General features: G+C 37.8%; 1 protein-coding gene across 1 annotated transcript in view; it reads right to left on the reverse strand.

Annotated features, from left to right (window-relative positions):
- Window positions 1-221: 221 nt before the first annotated feature.
- The window catches only part of LOC127454385 (sodium-dependent dopamine transporter-like), a 31,643-nt gene continuing 14,855 nt past the window's right edge, over window positions 222-17,009 (reverse strand). Inside the window, exons 6-15 of the mRNA XM_051721563.1 lie at window positions 15,614-15,748; window positions 14,776-14,879; window positions 14,345-14,469; window positions 9,368-9,480; window positions 8,335-8,463; window positions 7,567-7,666; window positions 3,274-3,374; window positions 3,003-3,170; window positions 1,608-1,679; window positions 222-934 (exon numbers count right to left, since the gene is read on the reverse strand). Of these exons, the coding sequence (XP_051577523.1) occupies window positions 911-934; window positions 1,608-1,679; window positions 3,003-3,170; window positions 3,274-3,374; window positions 7,567-7,666; window positions 8,335-8,463; window positions 9,368-9,480; window positions 14,345-14,469; window positions 14,776-14,879; window positions 15,614-15,748 (1,071 nt within the window). The 3' untranslated portion in view covers window positions 222-910. The remainder of the gene's footprint in view (window positions 935-1,607; window positions 1,680-3,002; window positions 3,171-3,273; window positions 3,375-7,566; window positions 7,667-8,334; window positions 8,464-9,367; window positions 9,481-14,344; window positions 14,470-14,775; window positions 14,880-15,613; window positions 15,749-17,009) is intronic.

The following is a 17,009-nucleotide window of genomic DNA, read 5'->3' on the forward strand; positions in this document are numbered from 1 at the left end:
TGTGCTAATTCATTTTACTCTAACTACATGCAAACTGTGTTTGTTTTATTGAAAAAAAATCAAATTAAAACTATTATTTTACCAAAACACTTTTTATTGACATATTTCAGTAGTTGACAAATTTCAGCAGGCACTCAAATAATGTAATTTAGAGATTTACTGTACCTACCTTTTAAATAATTAATAAACTTTAATGAAAATAAATCTTCAGTTGTCCAGTAATACATTAATTTAGTAAACAACATTCAATATGACAGAAATCCCATAAATTACTTGTCCCATAAATGTATTTTGTTTATTCGGAAGATTACCATTGCATTAATTAAATGTAAAGATACAGTATATGCGAATACCCCACAAAAGTAACGATGTATTTTTTGCCCACAAACTGAATTCTCTGTATTTCTGCAATCAAAGAGCAACTCTTTGTGGGACCTTCAGTGTGCGTATATAAGCAAGCATTAACAGAAACAGATTTGTTGTGATCAATTGAACTCTGCTGTTCAATAGAAATCGTATTTGCACTTCTCAGACACTATTTTTGCAATTGCACTATTTACACATTTCTAAACTTTAAAATGTTTCTAAAGATTTACTTTGTACAGTGTCTGACACTTCAATCACATTAATCAATAAGGCTCAGTTGTACTCTGATCACAAAATAAATATATAAACAATAAACAAACAGTCAATGGGGACAACATCAGCCATTATAACAGTCATTGTATACTGAAAGTAAAATTGATACTGACAGATTGTCAACCACATTGTGATCAAAGTCACGATACAGCCACATGCCCAATTATGCAAGAGAAAACAACTAGTAATACGGTTTCTTTTGGCACTGACACACATTCCCTAATGGAACGGAGTCTCCCCGTGCCCTCTCCATCTCAATATATAGAGCTCCTCAAACCACCAGCCAATGTTGAAGCTGTAAGAAACAAGCAGAAATTAGTTGTTTACATTTACTTAAGTTCGATTACTAAGACATGTACCGTGGTAGTACCTTAGAGTGCTTTGTAATTACCATTTAAAGTACCTTTGAGAAATGTCAACCCAGCTCATATCTCCATCTCTTTTGAGTAATTGGAATCCCACATGAAAAAATGCAACACATGCAAGACAAGCATGTGGCAACTAGTACAGAAGTGAGTGGCTAACGTACTGGATGACATGACAGACGACTAGTGGCCCAGTGCTTTTACGTTCACATTGCACAAATTAATGTGTCCTGAGTGCTGAAAATGTAAGGTAGTCAGTTCTGTTATAGAAAGTCACTCTCTTTTATAATTATACTGTGTGTGAACAGAATCGTATTTAGCTCTCTAAATCAGAGAATGCACAAATATATTACTGAAGGGTCAATTTGAGTTCTTCCCTTATCAACAAATATTTGTGAGACTAGAACAATCCCACCATATCTTTGCTGAGGATCAGAATGCCCTAAAATTCATTTATTTGTGATAGCAGTTCAGTAAAATGTCATGTTTAGCATAATTAAAAGTTCACCCATAAAATTTATGTAATCTGCCCAGTTTAACCAAACACATGAAACAGCTGTCTGCTTTTTTTCCATCCACAAATTCTAAGAAATAACCTCTTACCGTAAACTGCCGAACCTCCCCACGCTCCACCAAGTGATGCTCAGACTCCGGGGTTATAGCATATGCCAGTTTCTATAAAGATAATATACTATGTACTGTATATACTGTGTGTATATATATATATATATATATATATATATATATATATATATATATATATATATATATATATATATATACACACACACACCAATCAGCCACAACATTAAAAGCATTTAAAATTGTGTAGGTCACCCTTATGCTGCCAAAACAGCGCCAACCTGCATCTCAGAATAGCATTCTGAGATGCTATTCTTCTCACCACAATTGTACAGAGCAGTTATCTGAGTTACCGTAGACTTTGTCAATTCGAACCAGTCTGGCTATTCTTTGTTGACCTCTCTCATCAACAAGGCATTTGTGTCCATAGAACTAGATGTTTTTTGTTTTTTTTTGCCACCATTTGGAGTAAATTCTAGAGACTGTTGTGTGTGAAAATCCCAGGAGATCAGCAGTTACAGAAATACTCAAACCAGCCCGTCTGGCACCAACAATCATCCATGCGATTATCTAATCTGCCTATCATGTGGCAGCAGTGCAGTGCATAAAATCATGCAGATATGGGTCAGGAGCTTCAGTTAATGTTCACATCAACCTTCAGAATGGGGAAAAATGTGAACTCTGTGATTTTGACCCCCCGAGACACAGGCAGAGACCGAGGAATCCTCCTCCACAGGAATAGGGCGACAGGACTGGCGAAGGCAGCGGCAAACGGGAAGGTAACAACACCTCTACATACAGGCAACCATCAGAGACACGAGCAAGCTCCAACTACACAAGAGAGCATAGTTAATATTCGACAGCAAATAATAAACTGGCAAAGAAAGAGGGGAAACACAAGGAATAATTAGGGTGTGCAATCAGAGTGAAGCAGATGGAACTGGCGAGTGTATCATTGCCGTGATCAGCATCTCCCATGGAAACACTGATCACACGTGCCGGCTCCACCTGTGAGACATGAGGGAGATAGAAAAAACAAACAACAGTAAGAGCTGGCACAAATGCCGGAACCGTAACATAGCCGCTCTGTACAATTCTTGGCACTGTTTTGGAGGCACAAGGGGGACCTACAAAATATTAGGCAGGTGGTTTTAATGTTGTGGCTGATCGGTGTACAGTGTGTGTGTGTGTATATATATATATATATTATACGTATATATACTGTTTTTGCACAGCACTGCTCTGATCAGAAACAATGAGTGAAACGGGGTACATTTCTGCATTATAATTTCTGAGTAGTGATGAATGTTTAGAAGTGTTCCATGGACATTGTTAACAAATAATTAGTAATTAGTCTTGATAACATTTTATGTGCATATTTACTGTCTGTATGAAAGATGACTAATGAATACCTACATCACAAAAACTTCCAGGCAGAGAGCAGAATTTATAGATGGCGTAGAGAGGCACCATGATCATAGACGATATGGACAAACACCAACCAACCATGTTAGCCCATGTGGGGAAATAATAGGAACCATACTTTGGAGGGTTGAAAGTTGCAAAACTGACAACAACCATAAACTGAAAGAAAAGAAGATAACACAAGCATCGTTTAATGGTACCTTAGGTATAAACGTCGTGAAAATACCTATGTGTGAGAAAGATAGTGTAATTATAAACATACCAAGAGGAAACATGGACTAACAAACTTCCAGCACAGTCTCCAGTAAAGACCAGGTCTCTGTCCAATCATCTCTTGGATATCATCACTAAAGCGATCCACACCTAAAAACATATACGCTGGTAAAAGGCACAATGCTAACTTCTCAAGATAATGACAGTGTTCACATACACAATGTTACACCAGTTATGCTTAATAATCCAACAACATGTAAATTCTTGAAAATGGAGGTAACATGTTTTGTCTGTTACCCCCATTTGTCTTTGCATGTAAACCCCTTTACTGGCGTCCTGGTGACTTATTTAACATGCACAAATCCATACACGTTGGATGTTAGTGCTGTTAAATGTTTTCTCCACTTTAAGCGCATGTTCGCCATCTTTACTTCTTTGTGTTCCCGTGTCATGACCGCACGCAGTCAAATTTCATTGGCTGTTCACTATATGACTCTAGATTTGATTAGTGGAGCATCATACACTACTAGGTTTCCTCTATAGTCTGCTCGAAAATATTCTTTTTATATCATCTGACTAAATGAAATAATTTCACTATCTGTCCAATTATAAGACAATTTTGGAATCCAGTGTAACTGAATCATCTCCGTCTTACGTCAGTATGTTCTGACCTTGTACGTTCTCAAACTGTTAATCTTATGACTCTGTTCACACATCGCATCAGACATGAACTTTTCAGGTAATGTTAAAGCTTCTCATTCAGGGAAATAGCCAGTGCAATATGTACCTGTATTTTGGAACGGGTTGTGTTCACACATGACCTCTAAACCGAAAAGGCTGTGTGTGTGAAAGCGACTAATGTGAGATTAAATTATTTCTTTGCTAGAAAAAAAAGATTAAACTAGCCTAAGATTATTTGCATGCCTTAGCTGATCCCCTATCCAGGTCAGGCTGGTCTGGTTTGCAGGTTTAGATGGGATTTGGGTTTTGTCAGCAAGTCAGACTAAAATACCAGACGGCCAACAAGCTAACCAGCTAAACATGAGCTTGGCCAGGCTAGGAGATCAGCTGAATCAACACTAACCAGTTTGGCCAGGCTGGGATACCAGCAAGACCATCTTAAACCAGCAAAGACCAGCAAACCTTAGGCTGGTTTAAGCTGTTTATGTTTTTTACAACCAGGGTTTATTCAATCACTTGCAAGATCTTCAGTCCACATTAAATAGGTAATAATTTACTTCTGTACAAATTTTAAAGGACTGTTGCCATCCTTTGCAAATCATATCTAACTTCGCCTTTGCCAAGTTAATAACTAATAATGGCCCAAACTCAAATGAGCAAAGAACATGGCTCAGTAAAGAGAAAAGAATAGATGAAAAAAGGCTTCATATAGAGATATTTGACTTCAACCATGTTCTAATGCATGGATGTGACAATACTGAGTGACATCATTCGGACTTAACCATGCTCCACAGAGAAAATACACTGCCTGGCCAAAAAAAAGTTGCTGTTTGGATTTTAATAAGCAGAAACTTAAGAGCCAATGATTGGATCATTATTGCAGTGATTAATATGTTTCAGCTGGCAACAATTATTTAAATCCTAACTGATGCAGTGTGTAGCTTCTCATTTCTTAAGCAACCATGTTGGAAGATGTATCCTGTGTTCTTGGAAAGATGTTACTGTGTTTCAGAGAAGGGGCAAATTATTGGCCTGCATCAAGCAAAGAGAACAACTAAGGAGATTGCTGAAATCACTGGAATTGGGTTAAGAACTGTCCAACGTGGGGCCTGGGTAGCTCAGCAAGACGCTGACTACCACACCAGGAGTTGCAAGTTCGAATCCAGGGCATGCTGAGTGACTCCAGTCAGGCTTCCTAAGCAACCAGTTGACCCGGTTGCTAGGGTGGTTAGAGTCACATTGGGTTAACCTCCTCGTGGTCGCTATAATGGGGTTCTCGATCTCGGTGGGGCACATGGTGAGTTGTTTGTTGGATGCCGCGGAGAATAGCGTGATGCCTCCATATGCGCTAGGTCTCTGAGGTAACGCGCTCAACAAGCCATGTGATAAGATGCGCGGATTGACGGTCTCAGACGTGGAGGCAACTGAGATTCGTCCTCTGCCGCCAAGATTGAGGCGAGTCACTACGCCACCACGAGGACTTAGAGCACTGTCCAACACATTATTAAAACCTGGAAGAATAGTGGTGAACCGTCAGCTTTGTGGAAGGAATGTGGTCAGAAAAAATCTTGATCGTGATTGGAGATCACTTAAACGCTTGGTAAAGTCACATCGTAAAAAATAGACAGTAGAACTCATGGTTATGTTTAATAGTGAAAGTAAGACCATTTACACATGCATAATGCAATGGGTACTTACAGGATTGGGACTAAACAGCTGTTTGGCCACAAGAAAGCCACTTGTTAGTGAGGCTAATAGAAAAAAAATTATGTCAATTAGCAAGGGAGCATAAAGTTTGGACTGTGGAGCAATGTAAAAAGCTCATGTGGTCTGATGAGTCCAGATTTACCCTATTCCAAAGTGATGGGCATGTCAGGGTAAGAAGGGAAGTACATGAAGCGATGCACCTTTTATTCATAGTGCCCACTGTACAAGCTTCTGGAGGCAGTGATGATCTGAGGTTGCTTCAATTGGTCAGGTCTAGGCTCGGCAAAATTATGTGGCAATAAAATGAAGTCAGCTGACTACCTGAATGACCAGGTTATCCCATCAATGGATTTGGTCTTCCCTGAAGGCATGGGTATATTCCAGGATGGCAATGCCAAGATTCGTCGGGCTCAAATTGTGAAAAAGTGGTTCAGGGAGCATGAGGAATCATTTTCACACATAAATTGGCCACCACAGTCCTGACCTTAACCCCACTGAAAGTCTTTGGGATGTGCTGGAGAAGACTTTACGGAGTGGTTCGACTCTCCCGTCATCAATACAAGATCTCGGCCAAAAATTAATGCAACTCTGGATGGAAATAAATGTTGTGACGTTGCATAAGGTTGTCGAAACAATGCCACATCGAATGCATGCCGTAATCAAAGCTAAAGGAGGTCCAGTGAAATATTAGAGTGTACGACTTTTTTTTTGGCCAGGCAGTGTATAACTTAGAATACTGCATTTGTCTTTTATATGAAAACATGACCAAATCATTGATTGGAAGAAAACACCCATAGTGGCTTCCATGTAGAGCAACTATCTTGCTCCCAAAGTCTTCTTGCCCACAGGGCTTTTATCAAAGGTTGATATATAAATGCACTGTGATTGCTCAATAGAAAGAGCAGAGCTGTGTCACAAGCTGAGGGCCAAAGGCGCAGGTGTTTGTCAGTTAATGGAACTTCCAAAAGGCCACTGAAGCCTCAGGCTAGTTTGTTTTGCTATTACTGAGAGCCCTCAGCCTAATCTGCCGCCTGTGACTGGGTGACCTTGGAGCAAGAGGTCCAAACATTGCTCTCCCGGTGTTGTACCTTCAGTTAGCAGGTTGCTCTGACTGTGCTGAACGTATGGAGTCACTCTGAAGTTCAGGTCTTCAACTGAACTCAAGAATCGTTCATTGCCTCAGGTATGTTTGGAAAGTTCAAATTTATGTGAACATTAGCCAGTTTGCAAAAGGCAGGGAAATGGCGAATTATACAGAGACTTTCAAGGGGGGTCGTCTTCTTAAAGCAATTTCTCCAATCTGTTCAATTTGTGAAATGCAAAGCCAAATAATAACAACGTGTATCTCAGAAAGTAATAAACAGAATTCTAAGGTTTTTGATATTTGTGCAATGTGAAACTATATACAGTGACAAATAATAACAGTAATTGTCAGGTTTTGTCAACCAAGAGTACAATCAACAATGCTGTTTCAGACTGTAAATAATAATAATAATAATAAATATAAAAACATGTAGATTGCATTTCAGGACCAAACATCACCATTAAGAAAAAGTGACATGTGCATGGGACCATATTACCACTTGCTCTGATGATAATTTGAATTACATCCTTTCTTTATGACTATCATCAATCAGCTCAGATCTTTAGTGCTCTTCACTAACTGCTGGTATGCATTTTGGTTATTACAATGAAATTACAGTCAACAAATATATTGAGAATTACAATAAAATGCCAAATTCCTTCGTGGTTTTTCATATGCTTTTGAAGAAGAGTGAACCATCCAACATTCCAGAATGAAATGGATCCATAAGCTTGAGCTGCCTGCCACATGTCAGAACTCTGGGACTCTAATAAGACAGATCTGCCCAGGACCACAGCTGCCTGATAGCCTATCACTGCCTTAATGCCACATCAGCTTTACTGGACATGCAAGAACAGGAATCACCCTCACCGTAAAACCAGGCTATGCCGATGGCCTCAATCAACACTCCAAAGAGAATTGATGTCCCTGCCGCAAAGTGGTCCAACAAGGTGAATACATAGATGCCACCCTGGAATGAGAGTGGGAGGAGAGATAAGACAAATTGGCAAAGAGATCAACATGAACACAGATTTGACACATTAGCATCCATAGTATCTTGTCCCATATTCTTGTCCTCAAGCCTTTGAGACAATAGTTATATAAGATAGTTCATTCAAAATAAAAATCATGTTATCCTTTACTCTGCCTCATGTCATTCCAAATCTGTATGCTGATATTCTTTCCATGGAACACAAAAGTATAAATTTTTGAAAAATTGTTATACATATCTTGTCATAAACGGTAACAAATACTTTGTCAATTAACTTAGTAAAACTGTTAGAGTAAAACTGTTTTTATCCAAGTCAAAAGTGCTATTTAATCTGTCGAAACGAACTTGATAAATTAGGTTACACCAACGAAAGTCATTTTTATGGTTTAGATCTAGTACAGCATAAATAGATCCTTGAGGTATCAAGTGCAGGTATTACTTTTTCAGTGTACAATAACAGTTCATAGTGACCATGGTGTGACTTTTAAGCTCCAAAAGTGACCAAAAAAACACCTTAAAAACATGATAAAAGTAGTCCATATGAAAGAATTAATTTTTGGGTGAAATTTTCATTTAATAATTATGCAGTATGAAAGCTAATTAGGTAAATACTGTCTCACTAAAATTCATAGTTGGCTCTCACATACATTTGTGACACAGATGAGAGAGATGAGGAATGTGGAAACTACGATGAAGAGTGTGAAGAGCTCTCGATGTTTGTGCAGGAACTTGAATTCATCTATGAGTCCCGTGATCACAGATTCCATTCCACCCATCTGAAAAACAGTGTTTAATTCAAGTTACATCATTAGGATTTTCCATGTGATGAAGAAGGGACTCTAACATAATACAATCTGTGTTGGATCATCCTGATGTTACTGTTGAAAATTTAGGGGCATCCACTGTAATATTTAACAACCAACTGATCAAGTTGTTTTGACATTTATAAGGACTGGAGATATACTGTTGAGAATCATCTGCATAGCTATGAAATTTTATCACATGCTTCATGTTTACATCACCTAAATGTTACACAAAAATGAAAAGATCAGAGGTCCTAAGACAGAACCTTGTGGGGCACCACAAGAAAAGGCCATTTTTTAAACCAGTGGTTCTTAATTCCAGTCTTGGGGACCCCCAATACTGCACATTTGTGATGTCTCCCTTATTTAACACACCTATGTTTGCTTGTTAGTAGAGGCTCCATAACCAAAACTGGGTGTGTTAAATAAGGGAGAAATTAAAAATGTGCAGTGTTGTGGGTCTCCACAAGTAAAATTAAGAACCTCTGATTAAACCATTACAAAACTGCTCTTGAATGAAATGACCAGATTTTAAGTCTTTGAATAAGAATAATTGATAAAATTTGTTGAAGGCTTTACTGCTAAAGCAAGAACAAAGCAAAAGCATTATGTTTATCACAAGACATTCATCTAATCATTTATAACATGAGCCAATGTCATTTCTGTATCATTGTTAAAAAAAGAAAACATGAATAAGATTAATAACTATAAAATACTCTAATGTACCCATAAATTATATTATGATATGTACAAACATTTTTTTAATCATACACTGAGTACTTTAGCTCTGTGCTTAGTTTTTATAGTTGCTTAGTTTCTAAGATTCAGAAAACAGGTGTGATATTTTTTTTTTAACAAGGTAGTCACATGGACTCACAGCACTGTCGATTCCTAATGTGAGTAGCATGATGAAAAATATAACAGCCCACACTGAAGAGCCTGGTAGTGTAGCAATGGCTTCTGGGTAAATAATGAACACCAGGCCAGGACCTGGAGAGAAGCAAAAATCACAGATACAATGGCAGTATATACATTGCTTTCAATACAGCTGACAGCACTACATCAAATTAACTTATTATAGGATTGTAAATGTTGTTTACCTAAACTAACTGAATTAACCCTTAAACGCATACCTTGGGTCTTAAGAGACCCGGAACCTCATTCCACCCCTTGTACTTCATCAATGTTTTGGAGTTGTGCCCACATCTCTTTAGTATTCCTCAATCTATCTCTTATAAATAGTGTAAAAAAAACAAAAAAACAAAAAAAAATTGAAGAAAAGAAAATGTGAAAAAAAAAAGAAAAAAAAAAAAGAAAAGTATGATTGTTTAAGTACCAAAAAGTACACTATAGGGTCTATGTAAGAGGATCAGGTATTTTTTTTTTTTTTTTTTGCACTTCCATAAATTATATTTTTTATAATTATTTCATATCTATTTAAGTTTACTATCACAAAATATCTATTTCTTTGTGTATAACAAGAGTACTATATTCATGCAAATTAATACTATATCACGTTGACTTTCTGTGCAACAATGAACTATCAACAATGGCGAATTATAAGTATTTTATATGCATATACACATACATAATATACATGTTATTTCTTACTCAAGGTGGCACTTATGTATCAGTGATTGACTTGATTTACATTTGACATTGCAATTTGATGAAGAAACAACATCGAAGTAACCTTCTAGAAAGTACAACACATGAATAGAATGATATGACTATTGTCATGTGGGTGTACTACTGAATTAATGTTAGTTGTTCATCTATTTATACTCAAGAAGTGCCTGAGAAAATACACATAAGATACACATAAATTACAAATACATTACAAATGTGTAGATTATGTGTCATGTGTAGCTCAATATGTGTTTGACAGCTCATGAAATTTCAGTGTGTTCTTGATTTGTCCTGATTTGTTGCATTATCTCTTTAACTGATGAAAAAAAAAAAAAAAAAAATTGTATTTTATTGTTTTCTAATTGTCTTTAAAAAAAAATGAAAATTTGACACTATCTGGGGATCCATTTTTGATAGATATAAGTGCCGGGTCTCTAAAGACCCAAATATGTAAGAGTGTTTGGGAAAATTACCATGCATTTAAGGAATAATTTAATAGTCTAAAATTGATTGTCATTTCTGCGCAACTAGTGTCATCAAATGGAATTGCAAAACTATTAACTAATATTTTTCATACAGGTTTCCCAAACACTCTGTATTCCATTGATCGGACAAACAAATAGCCACACCCCAAACTCACACCACTGGTCAAACCAATGTTGCTGTGTCAGGCTCGTCAAGACTATCAAACCAACAGAGTATGTTTTTAAAGTGCCAGAGCCACAGTGTTTACAGTTTTCAGGAAAATCAACATATGAATGGCTTATTAAAAATGCAGTCACACACACCTTTGCACAGCAAAATTCCGCGGGTGAAGATGGCATTGGTAGATGTTGAGTGCATGTAAAACCAGCAAAAATATAATTGTTAAGCATCCTCTTATTAATGCTGCACTTTGTTGGGGCTTTGTTCAGGAGCAGGTTTGGTTATTAGCAATAATTAATAATTATCAAAAATAATTATTAATTATTAAAATCAATAGAACATTGATTAGAATCATCATTAGCTTATTAATCCTTCAAATCAACAATCATCAAAGATAACTATCAATTATCAAAATCAGTAGACTATTAATAAGGATTAATATTGCCGGGGCACCACCCTGGAATCAGGGACTAATAACCAGACAGTATAGCAGTCTCAATATAGGCTTGTTCTCTTAGGAAAGTTGACGTCCGGAGAACATCGACATTCAAAAGGAAAACAATGAAGGCTTGAATCCGAGCACTGACATTTCCTGCCAGCCCTAAGCACAGGTGCATGCAGAATAATACCAAATCACTTCTCTTTAAAGTATAGCAAAGTTTATTGATGCAGTAATATCAATTAATAATCAATACAATGCAGTTGATAAACTTCCAACTTCCAACTACAAACTAAACAGTAACATGATTAGATATGGTAACAGATAAGCCTATAATACATGAGAGGAGGGTAGGTGTGTGTGTGTGTGTGTAAGGAGAGAAGGAGCGCACAAAATGGCGGGCATGACTCTTGTGGAGAGTACGTCACGCAAGGTTTCCGGCCAGAGAATATGGCCGCAAATGTGGGCGGATAGACTGGTGTGGCATGTGGTGGGGAGGTGTGGTCATGTGTCTGTCTGTGGGAGAGGGAGAGCGGTAAGGCTTGTCACCTGGGTTTTGATTACTCTAGCACCTGTCTCTAATTATAGTGATGGTGGAGGGAGACCTGAAAAGGCACGCCAGAGCATCATGTGGGGGAGAGAGTGACCGAAAGCACGACAGCAACGATCTGAGAGAGTGTTCATTATTTGGGAGTGCTTTCATTACAACTGAGTTTTATATTTATGTTACCGATGGTTACTGTCGATTGAGTGTCTGTAAGAGAAGCATTGAATTAATGAAAATGACCTTGAACCTGTTTCATTATCTCCTGACTCATCCATTGCCCACGAACTCAGTTATATCACAACTGGTTAATGGTGACTGCCCGTTTAACGCGTGTCTCCGCTGGTACGATAACTTAGGGACTCATTCATGGTAACAGTAAGTTACAGTAATACCTTGAGTATTATTAGCAGCAATGAGCTGACTCGGCGGTCCATAAACTATACAAGCAATAACCTTGATACACAAGAATAACACACTATAATAATCTATCTCTGCCCAGACGTAAACCTCTTACTTGAGTCTCGTGAGGACACGGGTAGAATGTGTGTTTGTCCATCGTTTGACTCCGACTCATTTCCTCGAAGCTCGGGTGATGATGGGAGGCCGTTTCCTCACTCTGTCAGCGGGCGGTACGGCGGCTGATTCTCATTGGGTTGGTGGAGATATCAGCGAAGTTAACTAGGTTGAAGAAGGAAGAGAAATCTTCTTTCTTCACTTCTGCAGGCAAAAGGGTGAGACCTTCGGATCCATTAGCGCGCTCAGTGGAACACGGAGAATCTGCGAAATGGAGATCGTATGGCCAAAGTTCAGGTACGTGCGTTACTTCCTTGGGCAGCTAGGCTACACCTGGGAGCAGCAGGGCTGCAACTAGACGCGACGAATACTATCGCTGGAAGCAAAGCTTAGGAGGAATTTCCTGGGTTTTATACTCTCGATGACATCATGGTTGAGGGACGCGTTCTGTTGTACATTTCATCCAATAGGAGTTGAGAGTTCGATCCTTCAGAATTTCACACCTATGTGTAAAGTGAGCAAGGCTTGATGGGATCTGTAATCTGTTTGGACTCCATTTGTTTGATTTTGGCACCGTTTTTGCCTCAGTCAGAATTTATGACTGTGTGTAGGCCTGCCTTTGTCTCCTATCTGAGCACATGAGGCCCAACAATTTTATACTATGTGAGAGTGATGTTAAAAAGAAACTTGCCGCTAATATGATATCCTTGTCTGTTGTGAATATTCAGTGTAGCTGTATATGAAGCACCACCACACAGAGGTTCTTCCCACTGAAAGTCCAGGAATTTCGCCATGAAGAAGTATGTGTGACCGAGTCTTAAAAATTGCATTGTACTGTATTTCCAATATCATAAACATACACAAAGATACTGTTTTATATTGATGTTGTTGCATAGGCTATATATATATATATATATGTATATATATACTGTATACACTATATGTATATATGTATAATTTGATTTTCATTTAGCTTTTTATGAAATAAAAAAATAAATTAATATGAGTACATTGTGGCAGTGAATAAGAAGACCAGTTCAGAAAAGCAGAACAGAAATATTGCATGAATGTTGCTGACAATCTGACATATCGACATGTTCCAATTCCACTGACATTCTGCAACTCACACATATTGATTTTGCGCTCAGAATTAAAATAAATAATTATCTGTCTCGAGACTTTATGGTCTATGGTTTATGAAGAATACACCAGCTCCAATAACAGGCTTTGAATGAGATCAGTCTGAAATTACTGTGCCACAATATTGTACAGTGTTTTTTTTCCACAGAGGACAGGAGGAAAGACCATGAAGCATCAAGAACATATTCAATGTCACAAGTGTACAGTTCTATTTTGGAACACTTGAAAGTAATAACTATTTTTTTTTTTTAAGGTAACCATGAGGTTATGTTGATATGATTTGTCTAATAAATCAGTTTACCATAAAAAAAGTCTGTATGCTTTTTCAACATATTTGGCATATTTGGGTGAATCTCTATCAAGAACATGTCCAGGTCACATTTCACCACAAAATAAATAAATAAATAAATTTATTTTGCATACAAATAAAATTAAGCCAATTTATAGGACCATAAATATGTATTTGTTTATTTATTTATTTTACATTATTTTCATGAAAATGAAGCACATTTTCTCCCTAATCCTCATTACTGGAATATAAAAAAATTGCATTCTTGTTAATGCAATGCAAATTATATTGATATATAATTTAAATAGTAATTTATTTATGCATCATGGTAGTATTCAATGTTCTGAAATTGGGTTATGATTATTTAAAAAAAAAAAACAAAAAAAAAACTATTGTCAGCAGTCAATGTATATGACTGTACAATAATGAGAATGATGTTTTCATATTACAGTATTGATAATTCTGTGTAATATATGCTTTATTGTCATGAAAACAATCTCACAATGAAAAACTCTTAATGGTCCTAAAAACAGACTTATAATATAATTTCTTTCTAGTTTCTTTTGATTTTGGGGTGAAATGACCCAGACATTTCTTTGTGAGATTCACCCATTTAATCATTGGTACAGATTCAAAATACAAACACACTCACCATCAGTGGCTACTTTATCAAGGGCAACGTTGTGCTTTTGTGACATATAACCCAAAAAGGAGAATATGACAAATCCAGAAAAGAAGCTGGTCAGAGAGTTTATGGAGCTGGTTATGATCGCATCTCTATAAGAGAGAGAACACAAGTTTAAACAAATACTTTTTAATGGACTGCTTTATTCTGCTTGATCTATTTCTGATGTTAACAACACTATCTCTGGACTTTATTCATTCTTAAAGAATTCCCCCCTCTGTGTTTACTGCAGTCTCATCTGCTCAAAGACATAGCAAGAGCATCAAAGGGATTTTAATTCAGCAATACAAATTATGACAAAATATGTGTGTTTATGTGTGCTGCCCCATGAATCCTGCTGTGTATGTTTGCGTTACTGCTCCTGTTAAACTTCTACCCCAAGGTATGGATTCGCTCACCTGTAACAGTTGTTACTGAATTTGTTGTAGCTGGAGAAGGCGATTAGCACACCAAACCCCACTCCCAGAGAAAAACAGATCTGTGTGGCAGCCTCGATCCAGACCTGCGACACAAACGGCCCCGGCCGGCCACACAAAAGAGGCCGCACAACAGCTATCATTAGAGATAATTGCAGGAAACTCATTCAACAGAAAGATGAAAGACACTTGTGAATACAGGGTAATTTTGCAAATTGCTGCTGCACACATGTGTCTAATCTAATTCTGAAATTGCCGCTTTGAGGTCGTCTCTTTGCTAAGTGTTCCTCTGGAAAAAAATCGCAGATCCTGGAAAAACTTACTTAAGGCTAATCGGAACTTCACCTGGCATTCTGTGATGATGACATGAGCGATTCATATTAGCTGTGAGAGGCTGATCCATAAACACACACACGCACAAACACAAACAAACGGTATCATTCTCTGTCATTTACTTTTTGTCATTTGTCAAACTATTTTGCATAAATGCTTTTGGTTTTAAAGAGCAGATTAGTCCATGAGCAACATGGTTTTTTTTTCAGCAAAAAAGAAAACAAGATGAACAAACACAGAGTCTTCTGCTTGCACTAGTCATGGAATTATGTTCCATTTGTGCTTAACTGAGGCAGATATGCCTGTCAGCATATGTGTGTGTGTGTGTGTGTGTGTGTGTGTGTGTTTATAGATGTAAGCAGGTGCATGTGTGTGGGTGTTTAGAAAATGAGAAGGTTTGGTTTGGAATGACTGTGTGTGTGTGTGTGTGTGTGTGTGTGTGTGTGTGTGTGTGTGTGTGTGTGTGTGTGTGTGTGTGTGTGTGTACCTGAGCATCATACAAACGGAGGAAGTCCACACTCAGGTAAGCTTTAATGCCATCGATGGCTCCAGGCAGAGTGACACCACGCAGCAGCAGAACAGTCAGTACAACATAGGGCATAGTGGCTGTGATCCACACCACCTGCATGCACACACACACACACACACACACAGATTTTGTGTGACATACTCACACATCTCTACCTCATTATAAGACCTAATTTATATAATGACATTTGCACATTTTCAACTACTAAACTACATTTTCTAAGAATTGAAAATTGCAAACCAAAACATCTTCTAAAGAAAATGTGAGTAGTGCTTGACCACGCAAGACTCGCTGCCAAAATATTAGGTGTTGCTACTGTATGTGGTTGCTATGGTGTTCTAGTACGTAGCAATGGGGTTGCTAGGGTGTACTGGGTGGTTGCTAGATAGTTGCTTACTGGCCTAAGTCATAAGATCCGAGCCTTTAGTCTTTCTGCTATTCTGGTCTCTTGTTGTGGCTTGCTGTAGGTGCCTTCTTTTATTCATGAAAAACATTTTTTAACCAGATTTATTGTTTATTAGACTGAAAGCTTAGAAAAGTAATAGATCACCTCAACACACAACTACAATAATTTATTCTAAGCTGGTTTTATTTGTTTATTCATTTAAAGAGACTTCTGAGGATCAATATGATCAAGATCTAAATGATCAGGCTGATGTGTTTTATAAGTGTAGAGTAATATGTATAGTGCAACTATCAGATAGTGTTTATATATTGGTTTAGCCCAGGTAAGGAACTGCTGAGCCATTTTGGCACCGCCCACTAACGCTGGTTTGAGCGCTGGTTCGGGCAGGTCACTAGAGTGAAGAATAAAGCAGTGTTATTGTTATGACAACCTGGTGTGTTTATACACACACATCTTACAGAAAACTTGACATGGTGTAAGAGTATGTCTTAAAAATTTTGCGGAAGAAGTTTTGCAGTGTTAGGTGAATTTGTATTAGTTTGTGAGTGATGGATTAAGCAGGGAGAGGATAGTGTGCTCCAACTGATGCAGCTGCCGGGGGAAGAGAGCCGCATACATCCACTACAATCATTTGACTTCACCCTCTTGAATGGGAAAGATGGATTCAAATGTTCCAGTCAGGCCAGTAATCTCCATACTTCTTCACAAGACAACCAGGTAAACGCTCTAATGTACTACATAGGCGAAGAAGCGGACAGCATTAAGAGGGGATTGATTTGACGGAAGCACAGCAAAAGCTATACAACACTGTAAAAGATGGATTCCATGAGAAAAAAAGCAATGGAAATGGCAAGACAGGCTGAAGCAGTGAAGCAGCAGCAGTGTAATCTGCATGGAGATACTGTCACTGTTAAAGGAACAAGATCTGTGCACTGGGTCATAAGCAAA

This window comes from Myxocyprinus asiaticus, chromosome 16, assembly GCF_019703515.2.
Source record: "Myxocyprinus asiaticus isolate MX2 ecotype Aquarium Trade chromosome 16, UBuf_Myxa_2, whole genome shotgun sequence".
In the NCBI taxonomy this organism is placed as follows: domain Eukaryota; kingdom Metazoa; phylum Chordata; class Actinopteri; order Cypriniformes; family Catostomidae; genus Myxocyprinus; species Myxocyprinus asiaticus.